Source organism: Oncorhynchus kisutch, linkage group LG24 (genome assembly GCF_002021735.2).
Source record: "Oncorhynchus kisutch isolate 150728-3 linkage group LG24, Okis_V2, whole genome shotgun sequence".
Classification (NCBI taxonomy): Eukaryota; Metazoa; Chordata; class Actinopteri; order Salmoniformes; family Salmonidae; genus Oncorhynchus; species Oncorhynchus kisutch.
The window spans coordinates 12174251-12191321 of NC_034197.2; the positions used below are offsets into that span (position 1 = coordinate 12174251).

Genomic DNA, 17071 nt, shown 5'->3' on the forward strand with positions numbered 1-17071 from the left:
ATGCACTGAAGATTTCCTGTGTAGTTTGATATAGCACTGAGCACCACCCACTCACGCGACAGAGGTCACAAAGAAATTTCCATTCCCATGACGCCAAGCTCATATGAAGGTGTGGGGGGAAACAGACAATGCATTTGTTTAGTGCTCATGTTTATCAGCCTACTGTGTAATAATTAGCTGACTTTTTTGGGTGGAATTGTGGATCCAGCGAGTGTTCTTCAGAAACGCAAGTACTTTTTTCTTGAAACATACTTTATATTTTACCAACACAGTTTACTTGATTTAGTCATAGTTAAGAATTGTATACTATAGTCACAGAATACACACTGTGTTCATAAGTTGAAAAATATCTTGATAGTTTCAATTCGATGACAAAAATTTACATCAGATAAAGAAATTCAAACATCAACTTTTTACAATGGAAGCTATGATTGTATTGGTGAACTACGGCATGATAAGTCAAGCAAGCAGAGGATAGGATGAGAAATATCTTCTGTAAAACATCAACAGTGATAATATCTGACTGTGAACACTTTCACCATAGGTTCCATAATCAGCAAAGGAAAGCAGAAGTAAACTTTCCCACTGGCTCTGTCACCTACAAGCTCATTTTTATTATCCAACCTGAAACAATGAATAGATCTGTTGGAGATTTCCCTGGCAACTGCAGTACCCCAGCAGACTACCAGTTCTACCTCTTTCCAGCCGTCTACAGTCTGGTGATGGCACTGGGCCTGCCAGGAAACGTGGGAGCCCTCTACATGTTCATCTTCAAGATCACTCCCCGCACCTCATCTAACGTGTACGTGATCAACCTGGCCCTCGCCGATACCGCCATCCTCTGCACCCTGCCCTTCAAGATCCACTACTTCCTCAACAGAAACGACTGGGTATTCGGAGACATGGCTTGCCGCATTACAGGAACACTGTTCTTCGCCAACATCTACATCAGCATCGCCTTCATGACCTGTATCTGTGTGGATCGATACACGGCCGTCGCCCATCCTCACATCTATCTGAGGCTCCGGAACTCATGTTATACTGTAGTGGTGAGTGTGGCGGTGTGGGTGGTGGCGGGGGTGGCTGTTCTGTCCTTCATCCGAGTGGGACCTCTGGACAGCAAACCTGGCGAAGGTCGCCCCCAGCGCCGTAGCTGCTTTGAGAACTTTTCAAAGCACGAGTGGGACAGGCGTGTGGCGCCGTACAGCTTATTCAGTCTCGTCTTCGGCTCGCTACTGCCCTCTGTGGTCATCCTGGTGTGTTACCCTCTGGTGGCACGGCGCATCGCTCTCATCCGGACCAACACGGCCCGCGGAGCCCTGAGGGTCATCTACACCATCCTGGCTATCACCCTGCTCTGCTTCCTGCCGTACCATGTGGTTCACTTCCTGCACCTGCTCCGCCGTCAAGGGGCCATCCATCACTGTCCCTATGCCAATGCCATCTACAATGCCCGGCAGGTGACTCTGGCTCTGGTCAGCCTCAACAGCTGTCTGGACCCCCTGCTCTACTACTTCACCACTAGTCGCTGTAAGTGGAGTCCCTCCATGGCCAGGTTCAGATGGATTTGGGCCAGGAGGAATAGGGGGCTCTATACCATTGCTGTGGGACAGTGAATGGTTTGGATACACTAGCTCCAACTGTATCCAATCAGCTAATGTAATTGTATGCTTTTTATATTCTACTCACAAACTCTGAAGCCATCGTAAACCACCAACCTTTGCAAACATGTAGAGTTGAAGTTGGAAGTTTACATACACCTTAGCCAAATACATTTAAACTCAGTTTTTCACAATTCATGACATTTAATCCTAGTAAAATTCCCTGTCTTAGGTCAGTTAGGATCACCACTTTATTTTAAGAATGTGAACTGTCAGAATAATAGTAGAGAGAATGATTTATTTCAGATTTTCTTTCATCACATTCCCAGTGGGTCAGAAGCACAAAGGAGATGTCCTAACCGACTTGCCAAAACTATAGTTTGTTAACAAGACATTTGTGGAGTGGTTGAACAACGAGTTTTAATGACTCCAACATAAGTGTATGTAAACTTCCGACTTCAACTGTATGTATTCAAGCTTTGTACAATAGACATACGAACCTTTACAGAAAGCTACACTGAACAATGGGATCATATTGAAGACAATCGCGATGGAAGTCCTTTCTTCAGCAGAGTAGACAGAAAGCTCCCCAGATCTTCATCCTACAAATAAAGCCAGGTTGACATCATTTGGATTGAAATAAACTCTCTGAGAATGTGATGGAGTAGTTTGACTTGTGATTAGTACATCTACTCTATCAGGAAACATACTAACCTAAAGTGTATTTTGATCATATAATTGACATTTACATAGTGTTTATCTAAAAAGGGTTAGATTCGAAAAGGTTCTGGCTTGTGGTCGCTACATGTACTGCTGTAGCTAGATGTTTTTGGTCAAATAAAAATAAGTGCGTCACAGGATATGGCGACGGTGACTCAAGTTATAGAAACCCCAGGACTATTTAACGTTGTGGGCTGCGCCATAATGTGTATAGTGCAACAGGGTTCAGTTAGCATCGTAAGCACACTCCAAAGCTTGAACTGCCTCCAATCACATCGCTTTTCAGTGGCGTAACTGGCTAGTACGTTGTCGAACAGACGGTCACGCGTGTTTGCGATGCAGACCCTGGTTCGAGCCATGTATGGACAGTGTACCCAGACACTGTGGTCTGGCACAATAACACTCATTTCCAACACCCGTCCTCCTTACCTGATAGCTCTTCAGCTGAAGAGCCTGGGAGGTGCTGGATGGTGTAACCTTTCAGTAGACTAGAACAGAGGCAATACAGAGAGAAATGGGAGAATGAATCATTCATATTAGTCCTCTTACTGTATACTTTTCTTTGCTCAAGACATAGAACAAACGTTGTACATTTTATGCCCAAGCTTTACCCAAATAAGAATAAAAATGGTCAACTTTGTCTTACTGTACCTATTGAGGTGTGTGTGGATCCTGATGGGGGTGTCGGGGTCACTGTGAGTGTCGTGGGGCTGCACTCGGCAAGTGAAGTGGAGCTGGTGCACGTTGAGGCCCAGCTCATTAAGAGCTTGCTCTGGAGAGACCAGCCGAAGACTCTACACCCAGGGAGAGCAGGGGAACAAATGGGGGAGAAGTGAACCAAGGGCAATAATAGGACAAAAACTTGCAAGGCCAAAGGCAGAGAATAAAACACCCTGAATTACAAACACTAGCAACTGGTCATCTAAATTGTTAAGGTTTTAAAAACAATTGTAATAAATGCAACATTCTTGGACAATGCATGAAGATACTCCAAACTATTCAAATTTTTGTCATTTGTCAGATATCGACTGAATTCTAGCACATAAAACATTTGACTGGTAAGTACAAATAATGAATGGAATTCAGTGATTCGGGTGGGAATTCAGGTATTCAATACCCAAATGTCACTTCTTTTTGTCTTAGAATGCACTCATGTATACTTTATCTTATTGAATCAGGTCTTTATTGTGTGTTTGTTAAAAATCAGGATATTTGTGTCTCATCTGAATAAATACATTGGTTCCTTTGCATATATGAATAAATTAACATAAAGGGGAGGGACATGGCTACAAACACCAAACAACATTTGCTCTGTCTACACTACCTGCACTCGCATGTGCGGTCTAGACTGCCTCATTAATTAGTTGTCACATTCTCTTGCATAATTCAACAAGTGTGTCAATAACAGGATACCCTCAGATTAAAATTCAACACACGTGGCTCTAGGTTACACCTATCTAAACATATTTTACATTATTATGTCTGATCTCACAAACATCACTATAATCCAATTTTCGGACGTTTCATTTCAGTGCATCGACTGTATTAAATAACTTTTTACAAATCCACAAACAATGAACACTGATCAAAATAAATGGATAATACCCGGGCTGTTCAGTGGGGAGAAAACCTTTTTCTCCCCACTGCGAAATGTGAACTTGTCTAATAAGAAGACTGTTGTTTTCTGTTGCAAAACATTTTGCTGTGCCCTACTACTAAAAACTACCCAGAGCTCCTCAAACATGTGGCACACACTGCAATTCCTTTTCTCTAAACCCCTGGCATTCTTGATACAGTTAGGGTTACAAGGACATCCTGGTGTCACTCCCTGAACTGCTCGATCTTGAAGAACTTGAAGAACTCCATCTTCTTGGCTGGCCTCTCCGTGCACCAGCAGCATGTTGCGAGACTCTGCCATGCGGAAGAGCTGCATGATGCCCTTAGCGTCTGCATGGGCGCTGAACGACATGTACTCCACCTGCAGGGGTCACAGACAGAGGACAAACTCAGCAGGTTGGCTCACCGATCTCAATTTCAACGTATCCATTTGATATCTATTACTGCAGTAACATCATGATTATACATAAAGTTCAATATAATCTCATCTTGTATTAGAGTTGGTCTATTTTCCATCTCTAGTTTCTTTTGACCATTCAGGATCTTGTGTCAGTCTGATGGTGCCTTGCACACAATACCCAGTCATGATCTGATAACATTAAATGAAAAGTAGGATTGTTTTTCTCCCCAACTTCGCAGAAATGGGTATTTACTTCAGCTCTGTAATCTACATCAAACTTCAATTAATAGCCCGGAATTTATTTGCTTAAATCACTGAACACAACAGGAACTTGCTAGAGAGAGGCTTCTATTTCCTTAATGTGCACAGCGTTTTCTCCTTCGTGTGGTAATTATTTTAATTCCAGCATCCACTTCCAGCATTTTAATACATTTCTTCATATCCTGCACTAATGTGTTCTTATTTACACACTTTGTCATGTTTGTCTTAGTATGGCAAAAAAAAATAAAAACACTTTTCCATGACAGAAAATTGATTCTTTACTTTCACTGTGCATTTTCTGGCAGTTCTTACTTTTGCCAGTAGAGGGTGATTGGCCAATTTCTGGGGGTCTTTACCCCCGAAATAGGCTTTTTGTGTTTGCCAGTTAGTTAGAAAGATCTGTCACTCTCATTGAAATCAAGTCTAAGAAGTGGTAGATCTGTTCAATGTGTGCTATGTCTATGCTTCCTATGTCTATGCTTCCTGTTCTTAAGTTTCGGATTTGCATCTTTCACTTTCGGTTTTGTACACCAGCTTCAAACACATTAATAAAAATATATTTCACACCGGTGTAGATGGTACAATGATTCTCTACACTATACTTGCTAATTTTGTCACAAACTGAGATTAGACAAACTATTAGAATTTTTGCAACCAGGAAACGGCAGAGCAATTTCTGCATAAGGCACCTTTAATGTAACAAATCAAACATTAAACCAATTGATTGTAATTCATGATAACCTCGTAAACAGTTCATTTAGACCCGGTGGCTATTTGAGACTCGCCATTTAATTGAAGTTATGGTATAGATCTTTTTATTTAAAAAAAATAGTTTTATTTTTCTCCACAATTTTGTGATATCCAATTGGTAGTTACAGTCTTGGCTCATCGCTGCAACTCCTGTACGGACTCGGAGAGGCGAAGGTCGAGAGCCATGCATCCTCCGAAACACGACCTAACCAAGCCGCACTGCTTCTTAACACAATGCCCGCTTAACCCGGAAGCCAGCCACACCAATGTGTCAGAGGAAACACCGTACACCTGTCGACCGTGTCAGCGCGCATGCGCCCGGCCCGCCACAGGAGTCGCTAGAGCGCAATGGGACAAGGACATCCCTACCGGCCAAACCTTCCCCTAACTCGGACTACGCTGGGCCAATTGTGCGCCGCCACATGGGTCTCCCGGTTGTGGCCGGCTGTAACAGAGCCTGGACTCGAACCAGGATCTCTAGTGGCACAGCTAACACCTGCGATGCAGTGCCTTAGACCACTGCACCTCTCGGGAGGCTTATGGTATAGATCTTAAATGGGACTCTCCATATTCTTCTCGTTGCCAGCGCACTTCTTGAAAATCTGTAGAGACTGACCAGCATGCAACATTCCTGACCAGCATGGAACACACATTTTTCAGTAGTGATATTTCAATAAATTCATTTAGAAAGTCGCACACTATCTGCTCCAACACAATTTAATGGATACACCTAATAATAACGGGTCTACAGTGACTATGTAGAATATTCACTGGGGTAAGAAGAATAGTATCTATAATGGACAAATTATTGGAATTGTCTGTATCTAAAGCATATCAATGCCTAAACATACATTCAACTTTTGCAACTGTAAAGTAATGTTATAGTAGTAGCATACAAAAATATGATGTTTCTGCCCCATTGGTCCTTGGTTGTCTGCGTAGGAGCGATCAAAGGCCTTGATGTGTTTGAACTCAAACGTGTTTCTCTGTTCAAAGGGTTTTCTGATCGGTCCAGGTGATGAAGAGTTTGTAGAGGTGATTGGCTTTCTCTGTGAGCCCTGTGGAGAAGTAGATGGGGGGCCTTCATGTTCATCCGCTCCCCTTGGAAGGAGAGGAGAGTGTTACTGTGAAATCGTTTTCTGAATTGCCTAACGCCAAATCAACACACAATTAATGGCATCTTAACAAATGGACACTATGATCACAATACTAATTGAACTGGCAAATTAAACTCGGAATCAAAACCTTACCAGAATGTTTCCAATAGAATGCACAGTTCCTGAGCTCTTCCCAGGGCAAAGACTGGTATCAGAACCTGAGAGCACAACATTTCCTCCATTAGTTCTAGAGAGACAGAATTAGCTAAAGGGACAGAAGAAACCTGTGTGGTGGTCCTCACCTTTCCTCCTCTCTCCACTGTCTCATGTACTTTCTTCAGGAAGTCCCTTCCCCTGAGTCACGGGAGGTTGTGGCGTAGGTAGACTCTGAGATGAGGATGTCAGGCCGACCCTTATCAAACCACGCAGCCCTATGACAACACAGAATAGAAATGGTTTATTATAGAACACATAAGCATGGATCTAAATCATTTGAGCAAAACCAAACCTCATTTACAGTACCACACGTTTAGTTGACTAATTGTGTTAAAAATGGGAAATGAGAATGTTGTAAAATGTTGTTGACCTTGAAAACATAACTTCAGAATGATTAAATTACTAATATGTTGTTGATTTACAATTTTATGAACTGTTGAAAAACATCCTCTACCAGTCAGTTGATTTGCCCATTAACAGAATGCTATTAAGTCAAAGCTAGAGATAACGGACAATGGAGAAATATTATGGGATTTTTAAAATCTGTGCAAATCCAAAAAAAACTTTCAAATCCATATCATTATTCACTGTATGACTGTTATCTTCAATATGTTTCATAATATCATTCAGTATATGTAATTGTACTGGTACTTTAAGCATATAAACTGAAAACATTCATTTACATGCATTCTAATATTCATATTTTTACACGTATCATATTTTATTAATATTTGATATCAGTCCTAACTTCCATTGTAAGTTAATGAAGCAGACATAATGTAAAAGCATGTATACTTTTTTTGATGACTGAAAAAGTCTATGCAAATTTCAGTACAAAATTAGTTTACGCTAATTGGGCAACAACTAACAACAAGTACATTTAATTGATTGGGCATGATTTGGAAAACCACACAGCTGTCTATATAAGGTCCCACAGTTGACAGTGCATGTCAGAGCAAAAACCAAGCCCTGAGGTCAAAGGAAAAATCTGTAGAGCTCCGAGACAGGATTGTGTCAAGGCACAGATCTGGGGAAGGGTACCAAAAAATGTCTGCAGCATTGAAGGTCCCCAAGACCACAGTGGCCTACATCATTCTTAAATGTAAGAAGTTTGGAACCACCAAGACTCTCCCTATAGCCGGTCGCCTGGCCAAACTTAGAAATTGGGGGAGAATGGCCTTGGTCAGGGAGGTAACCAAGAACACGACGGTCACTCTAACAGAGCTCCAGAGTTCCTCTGAGGAGATGGGGAGACTTCCAGAACCACCTCTGCAGCACTCCACCAATCAGGCCTTTATGGTAGAGTGGCCAGATGGAAGCTATTCCTCAGAAAAAGGCACATTACAGCCCGCTTGGAGTTTGCCTACAGGCACCTAAAGGACTCTCAGACCATGAGAAACAAGGTTCTCCGGTCTGATGAAACTAAGATTGAACTCTTTGGCCTGAATGCCAAGCGTCACGTCTGGAGGAAATCTGTTACCATCCCTATGTTGAAGCATGGTGGTGGCAGCATCATGCTGTGGGGATGTTTTTCAGCGGCAGGGACTGGGCGACTAGTCAGGATCGAGGCAAAGATGAACAGAGCAAAGTACAGAGAGATCCTTCATGAAAACCTGCTCCGGAGCACTCAGGACCTCAGATTGGGGCAAAGGTTCACCTTCGGGACAAGTCTCAATATCCTTGAGTGGCCTAGCCAGAGCCCGGACTGGAACTCTATCTAACATCTCTGGAGAGACCTGAAAAATAGCTGTGTAGCGACGCTCCCAATCTATCCTGACAGGGTTTGAGAGGATCTGCAGAGAAGAATGGGAGAAACCCCCCAAATGCAGGTGTGCCCAGAAGACTCAAGGCTGTAATCGCTGCCAAAAGTGCTTCAACAAATACTGAGTAAAGGGTCTGAATGGGGTATTGTGTGTAGATTGATAAGAAAAAAACTATTTAATCCATTTTACCATAAGGCTGTAACGTAACAAAATGTGGAAAAAGTCAAGGGATCTGAATACTTTCTGAATGCACTGTATTCCATATTTTGTTATAGCCTGAATGAAAAATGTATTTAAAAAAAATAATCCCCCAGCCATCTACACACAATACCCCACAATGTCAAAGTGAAAACATGTTTTAGAAAAAATAATATTTTTGTATTGAAAGTTAAATACAGAAATCTCTAATTTACATAAGCATTCACACCCCTGAGTCAACACGTGCTAGAATCACCTTTGGCAGCGATTACAGCTGTGAGTATTTGTGGGTAAGTCTCTAAGAGCTGGGCTGTACAATATTTGCACATTCTTAAAATAATTATTCAAACTCTGTCTAGTTGGTTGTTGATCATTGCAAGACAGCCATTTTCAAGTCTTACTATAGATTTTCAAACCGTTTGAAGTCAAAACTGTAACTAGGCCACTCAGATACATTCAATGTCATCTTGGTAAGCAACTCCGGTGTATATTTGGCATTGTGTTTTAGGTTATTGTCCTTCGGAAAGGTGAATTTGTATCCCAGTGTCTGTTGGTAAGCAGACTGAACCAGGTTTTGCTCTAGGATTTTGCCTATGTTTAACTCTATTCCGTATATATTTTTATCCCCCCATAAAAACCCAGTCCTTCCCGATGACAAGCACACCCCTAACATGATGCAGCTACCATCATGCTTGAAAATATGAAGAGTAATACTCAGTGACGTGTTGTGTTGGATTTGCCCCAAACATAACACTTTGTATTCAGGAAACAAAGTTAATTTCTTTGCCACATTCTTTGCAGTTTACTTTAGTGCCTTATTGCAAACATTTTTTATTATGTACAGACTTCCTTCTTTTCACTGTGTAATTTATACTGAACAAAAATATAAACACAACATGTAAAATGTTGGTCCCATGTTTCATGAGCTGAAATAAAGATCCTATACAAAAATAATATTTCTCGCAAATTTTAAGAACAAATTTGTTTACATCCCTGTTATTGAGCATTTCTCCTTTGCCAAGACAATTCACCCACCTGACAGGTGTGGTACAGGGGCTTGCAAAAGTATTCTCCCCCTCGGCATTGTTCCTATTTAGTTGCCTTACAACCTGGAATTAAAATAGATTTTTTGGGGGTTTGAATCATTTGATGTACACAACATGCCTACCACTTTGAAGACGCAAGGAGGGGGGGGGGGGGGTGAAACAAACAAGAAATAAGACAAAACAACAGAAAACTTGAGTGTGTACGGCTTAAAGTGGTCCTATGGACAGATACTCCAATCTCCGCTGTGGAGCTTTGCAGCTCAGTGTTATCTTTGGTCTCTTTGTTGCCTCTCTGATTAATGCCCTCCTTGCCTGGTCCGTGAGTTTTGGTGGGCGACCCTCTCAAACATAAGAGGATAAAAAAACTAACGAAAACAATAGAACTGAAAGACTATAAAAGCACCCTAAGGCAAAGCAAAGCTAAAAAGTTGTGTTTTAAGAGCTATTTTAAATATGTCCACAGTTTCTGTCCCACTCAGGTTCTCTGGCAGACTATTCCAGAGTCTGGGTGCATAGTAATTAAAGGCTGTCTCTCCATGCCTCTTTGTCCTAGGCTTTTAGATAGTTAGAAGGCCAGTGCCAGAGGACTTGAAGGACCTACTGGGTACATAACTCAAAAGCATGTCTGATATGTATTGGGGTGCACAATCATGGATGGATTTAAAAACCAATGGATGAATCTTAAAATGTACTCTAGAACTCACAGGCAGCCAGTGCAGAGACTTTAAAACAAATGTAATGTGTGTTCTTTGTATGGTCTTGGCCAGTACCCGTGCTGCAGCATTCTGTATGTTTTGCAGTTGACCAATGGCTTTCTTGGGACCAGACAGGAGAGTATTAAAGTAGTCAAGTCTGCTTGTAATAAAAGTGTGGATGAGTCCCTCTGTATCAGCCTGAGAGAGAAACATCCGCACCTTGGCAATGTTAATTAGGTGGTAAAAAGCTATTTTGGTCACATTCCTAATGTGTCTTAATCACACACACATCCCTGCCCACGAAGGTTCTGGACAGAGGCTGGCAACACGATAACACCAATAGGAGGAACAGACTCAGCTCTTGCCTAGCAACAGCGACTGATTGTATTTCTAGGATAAACAAGGACTCCGCCTAATTGGAAGGTATAAACATATGCTTGCGTGAATTGTGTGTCTGCTTTTCTAGCTGCAACACTCAGTGTGGTGAATAAATCTACACTGAACTTTGCAGCTCAGACTCTCCTAAGGGAGGTGATTCCATAATGGCAGAATCAATGTTGTCATACTATCAGAAAATGACCCACGCCTTGCAGTGTGTGTATTCACAGGTAAGAGTAGCACACGAGCAACGGAACCTCAGGAGATAACCGCGAGCACGGCCTGAGTCTGGGGGACCGAGTGTACATCAAAGTCCACCAAGTCGGTGTGTTTGGAGAATAAACGCTGGTCCGGACCCCAAACGGTACCCGTCACAGAGGTGAAAACCACAGCCTCTCCCTGGTGGATCCATACATCTCATATGAAATGAGATCTGTTCTGACTAATGGGTAAGCTGGAAGAAGAGCTGGAGAAAAGGAGACTGGAGAGTAGCTGTTATGTTAAGAAAAGTGTTGTCCTAACAGCATCCGTGTAGTGATAACCGTATTCCTAGCAGTAGTGATTTAGGGGAACAATGATAATGACTGCATTTCAATGCCAGTACAATGGATAGGAGAGTGGACAGATGAGAGGGTGCATTGGGTGAGAAGTGCTGTTAATGTCACAGGTGCGAAGCAGAACATTAATCACTGTGGACATGTTGTGTGGGTTGTTCTAGGAGAGTAAAAAACAAACCAGTACTCCGAGGGTGGGTTCTGCCCCGGGCGGAGTCGTTGTGTTGCAGAAATGGATCTGGAGAGAGCAGAACGGCACTTCATGTCTGAAGAACTAGATGAGACCGTCCCTCCTACTGTACCTGCGGCAACACCGCCCTAGTGTGGAGGAAGCGGTGAAAATGACACTCTTGAAACCATATGCTTTCACATCCTCCTCGAGAGAAGGGAGCAGGAAACCCACCCCAGACAAGTCATAGATGTTCAGCCTTCTGAAAGTAGCTCAGGGCTGAGTAGTCAAAAGAATGTTTGTTCCCCAAATGCCGATAGTGTATCAAGTTAAAGATGGAAACACAGACTCTCTTTGGGGGGGGAAAGCTTCTCCTACCCAATAAAATTCTGTGCTGGGATAACACAACTCTAAGAAACATGTTAACCGAGCAATACGCTAACAAAACGTAGTAGTGAAACTCGTTGATCAAATCAAATCATTAGTCACATGCACCGAATACAACAGGTGTAGTCGTTACAGTGAAATGCTTACTTACGAGCCGCTAAACAATCCCCTTACGAGCCCCTAAATTGACCAATATGTGCGAGCAAAACACTACTGGCAGCATCATTTTGGAACAGACGGTTATCTAATGGAAGAGCCTAGAAGCAGATAAACAATCTTATGGGGTGTTAGACTCAGACACGGGTGAACAGGCGATAACAGCACCTTCCAACCATGGTGAAGTGTTCACCAAGGCACTAGTGGTGAATGACAAACCTATAAGGGAAGTGAATGTCACTCAAATTGAATTCATTACGAGTTTCGACTAGCAGCGTGAATAGATTCACCGTGTCATTGATAGTGACTGCAGTTGTGGAGGGTGGAAGTGTAAAAGGGATAGCCAAATCTGTTCGAGATGCAGTAGTAACCACATGGTCATGGACTAAGGGACAAATTATGTGGATAGTTGAATATACAGCTTGGGCAATGCTAGACAAAATTGTTATCTTAATGGAAGGGGCCTTATTTTACCATGCCATCAAATCCTTAATGTTAAAGCCATACGTATGGCTTTCCGGACTACATGGTGCAATTAAGTAATTACAAAACTCGTAGTTTGCTATGACACCCAAGTACGAGGACGAAGGAGAGGGAGCGAGTGTGTTCTCTCTAATGATCTGAAGGGAAGTCTGGGGTAACGTGTGAGGGAAACCAATAGAGTCCCATTTTCACAGAGCCCAGCAGAAGATCTAACATCCCATTGGCTTGGAACAAATCGGGTAGGTGGTCCTTGCCCCAAACTAATTCTCATCAAGGGTGGTGTGAAATTATTAACACGCATTTTCTTTCTCTGCTCAAGTCATTGTGTTTTATAGGTGGTGTGGAACATGCGAGTGATCGCTGGTCCAGAGGGAGGACTTTTGAGCCTGTTTTAAGTCGGGTGTACGCTACGTGGTTTTGGCCCTGGTTTCGCTGTCCCAGACAAGTTTTTTGGGGTATTGTGGGAGCAAAACTCATGACTATGATTACATTTGCGTTATTAGCAGCATCTAGGCTGTCCACTTTGAAGAGCTGAGACAGAATAAGGAATGGAACATATAGGACCAGGGCCCCGCTACCATTATAACATATACGGCTGTCAGATGTGGGCGTTAACAAGCAAGAACTGAGATGGAAAGATAATGGTAGAGAAAGGTCAAGGGAAGCTATTTTCATATAGAGGGAGGGGACTCTATATGTTATGAAAAGACAGAATACTTTTAAGGCAGGACTCTGTAATATAAGAATTTAGTATTTTCCATGGAAGGGCTCGGCTCTGTTAGTCTCAATTGAATTCACAAGTTCCGGTATCTGTGTAAATATTTGACTCTGTCACGGCAGATTTCCTCCTCTTCCTCTGAAGAGGTGAAACAAGGATCGGAACAATATGCGGCGTGGTAAGTGTCCATGGTAATTAATAAGAAAACTCAACATGAACACAAATACAAAATAACAAAGTGAACTGGCAACGAAACAGTCCCGTGTGGCACAAACACTGACACAGGAAACAATCACCCACAAAATACCCAAAGAACATGGCTGCCTAAATATGGTTCCCAATCAGAGACAATGATAAGCACCTGCCTCTAATTGAGAACCAATCTAGGCAACCATAGACTTACATAAACACCTCGAAAGGAAACAGCCCCATAAACATACAAAACCCCTAGACAAGACAAAACACATACATCACCCATGTCACACCCTGACCTAACCAAAATAACAAGGAAAACAAAGAACACTAAGGTCAGGGTGTCACAGTACCCCCCCCCCCCCACTGTGACGGCTCTGGCACGGGACGTGGACCCCACCATAGTCTTAGTCCGTTTTTGTGGCCTCCTACGAACAGCGACCATCACCGCCGACCCTGACCTGGAAACCCTAATAAATGGGCTCACAGGACTGAGAGGCGGCTCCGGACAGGCGGGGAGACTCCGGCGGATCCGGACAGGCGGGGAGACCCCGGCGGCTCCGGACAGACGGGGAGACTCCGGCGGCCCCGGACAGGCGGGGAGACCCCAGGGGGCTCCGGACAGGCGGGGAGACCCCGGCGGCTCCGGACAGGCGGGGAGACCCCGGCGGCTCCGGACAGGCGGGGAGACCCCGGCGGCTCCGGACAGGCGGGGAGACCCCGGCGGCTCCGGACAGGCGGGGAGACTCCGGCGGCTCCGGACAGGTGGGGAGACTCCGGCGGCTCCGGACAGGCAGGAGACTCTGGCGGCTCTGGACAGATGGAAGGCTCTGGCGGCGCTGGACAGACGAGGCGCACTGTGGGCCTGGTGCGTGGTGCCGGCACTGGTGGTACTGGGCCGAGGACACGCACCTCAGGGCGAGTGCGAGGAGGAGGAACAGGGAGTACTGGGCTCTAGACACGCACAGGAAGCCTGGTGCGGGGGGCTGCCACCGGAGGGCTGGTGTGTGTAGGTTTCATTGGATAGACCGGACCGTGCAGGCGCACTTGAGCTCTTGAGCACCGAGCCTGCCCAACCTTACCTGGCTCGATGCCCACTCTAGCCCGGCCGATATGAGGAGCTGGAATGTACCGCACCGGGCTATGCACCCGCACTGGAGACACCGTGCGCTCCACAGCATAACACGGTGCCTGCCCGGTCCCTCTCGCTCTCCGGTAAGCACAGGAAGTTGGCACAGGTCTCCTACCTGGCTTAGCCACACTCCCTGTGTGCCCTGGGGTCCTCTCCCGTCTAGGATTTCCTCCCAAGTCCATTTCTCTAAATATTGCTGCCTCTCCTGCTGCTGCTGCTGCTTCTCCTGCTGCTGCCTGTTACCATGGAAAGGAACACATACAGTGCCTTGCGAAAGTATTCGGCCCCCTTGAACTTTGCGACCTTTTGCCACATTTCAGGCTTCAAACATAAAGATATAAAACTGTATTTTTTTGTGAAGAATCAACAACAAGTGGGACACAATCATGAAGTGGAACGACATTTATTGGATATTTCAAACCTTTTTAACAAATCAAAAACTGAAAAATTGGGCGTGCAAAATTATTCAGCCCCTTTACTTTCAGTGCAGCAAACTCTCTCCAGAAGTTCAGTGAGGATCTCTGAATGATCCAATGTTGACCTAAATGACTAATGATGATAAATACAATCCACCTGTGTGTAATCAAGTCTCCGTATAAATGCACCTGCACTGTGATAGTCTCAGAGGTCCGTTAAAAGCGCAGAGAGCTTCATGAAGAACAAGGAACACACCAGGCAGGTCCGAGATACTGTTGTGAAGAAGTTTAAAGCCGGATTTGGATACAAAAAGATTTCCCAAGCTTTAAACATCCCAAGGAGCACTGTGCAAGCGATAATATTGAAATGGAAGGAGTATCAGACCACTGCAAATCTACCAAGACCTGGCTGTCCCTCTAAACTTTCAGCTCATACAAGGAGAAGACTGATCAGAGATGCAGCCAAGAGGCCCATGATCACTCTGGATGAACTGCAGAGATCTACAGCTGAGGTGGGAGACTCTGTCCATAGGACAACAATCAGTCGTATATTGCACAAATCTGGCCTTTATGGAAGAGTGGCAAGAAGAAAGCCATTTCTTAAAGATATCCATAAAAAGTGTCGTTTAAAGTTTGCCACAAGCCACCTGGGAGACACACCAAACATGTGGAAGAAGGTGCTCTGGTCAGATGAATCCAAAATGGAAGTTTTTGGCAACAATGCAAAACGTTATGTTTGGCGTAAAAGCAACACAGCTCATCACCCTGAACACACCATCCCCACTGTCAAACATGGTGGTGGCAGCATCATGGTTTGGGCCTGCTTTTCTTCAGCAGGGACAGGGAAGATGGTTAAAATTGATGGGAAGATGGATGGAGCCAAATACAGGACCATTCTGGAAGAAAGCCTGATGGAGTCTGCAAAAGACCTGAGACTGGGATGGAGATTTGTCTTCCAACAAGACAATGATCCAAAACATAAAGCAAAATCTACAATGGAATGGTTCAAAAATAAACATATCCAGGTGTTAGAATGGCCAAGTCAAAGTCCAGACCTGAATCCAATCGAGAATCTGTGGAAAGAACTGAAAACTGCTGTTCACAAATGCTCTCCATCCAACCTCACTGAGCTCGAGCTGTTTTGCAAGGAGGAATGGGAAAAAATTTCAGTCTCTCGATGTGCAAAACTGATAGAGACATACCCCAAGCGACTTACAGCTGTAATCGCAGCAAAAGGTGGCGCTACAAAGTATTAACTTAAGGGGGCTGAAAGTAAAGGGGCTGAATAATTTTGCCCGCCCAATTTTTCAGTTTTTGATTTGTTAAAAAAGTTTGAAATATCCAATAAATGTCGTTCCACTTCATGCTTGTGTCCCACTTGTTGTTGATTCTTCACAAAAAAAAATACAGTTTTATATCTTTATGTTTGAAGCCTGAAATGTAGCAAAAGGTCGCAAAGTTCAAGGGGGCCGAATACTTTCGCAAGGCACTGTACATCACCCATGTCACACCCTGACCTAACCAAAATAACAAGGAAAACAAAGAACACTAAGGTCAGGGTGTGACAGACTCAATATTTTCCACAACAGTATCTGTACTTTACCACTTATATTTTTTACAACTTTTACTTCACTACACTCCTAATGAAAATAATGTACTTTTTACTCCACACATTTTCCCTGACACCCAAAAGTACTGGTTACATTTTGAAAGCTTAGCAGGACAGAAAAATGGTCCAATTCACACACTTACCAAGAGAACATCCCTGGTCATCCCTACTGCCTCTGACCTGGCAGACTCACTAAACACACGTTTAGTTTGTAAATGATGTCTGAGTGTTGGTGTGTGCCCCTGTCGATCCGGAAGAGAAAAAAAAAACAATAGTGCAAATCCTGTCCCTAACATAGATGGTTCACAAGTTAGACTACTATTTACTAGAATTTAGCATGGTTAGAGTGAATAGAATGTCAACATGACCATGGTCAAAAAGTGGTCACTGGTCAATAGAACTCTGCTACTGCTCTGCGGCCAGAACAGTGCCAACTTCAAAAATCAACTGACAAGCTAGCTAGTGGCTGCAGGTTCCTGTGTGATAACATTGGGTTTTTCTAAATTAAATTAA

The 17071-nt window shown here is 43.7% G+C and overlaps 1 protein-coding gene and 1 long non-coding RNA gene across 3 annotated transcripts in view; one reads left to right on the forward strand and one right to left on the reverse strand.

Annotated features, from left to right (window-relative positions):
• On the forward strand, nt 1-2971 carry LOC109869467 (lysophosphatidic acid receptor 6-like). The gene is made up of 2 exons (XM_031803755.1): nt 1-226; nt 545-2971. Exon 2 carries the CDS (start codon nt 633-635, stop codon nt 1614-1616), a length of 984 nt encoding a protein of 327 aa, XP_031659615.1. The 5' UTR covers nt 1-226; nt 545-632; the 3' UTR covers nt 1617-2971.
• LOC109869250 (uncharacterized) overlaps nt 1012-17071 on the reverse strand; it is a 21878-nt gene continuing 5818 nt past the window's right edge. The window contains exons 1-7 of one of the 2 annotated variants that reach the window (XR_002252002.2): nt 11478-13362; nt 6749-6877; nt 6600-6664; nt 6246-6450; nt 2973-4299; nt 2751-2809; nt 1012-2203 (exon numbers count right to left, since the gene is read on the reverse strand). This is a non-coding gene — a long non-coding RNA (uncharacterized LOC109869250). Of the gene's footprint in view, nt 2204-2750; nt 2810-2972; nt 4300-6245; nt 6451-6599; nt 6665-6748; nt 6878-11477; nt 13363-17071 lie in introns of those variants that run through there. The other variant, XR_002252003.2, reaches the window with a different exon arrangement.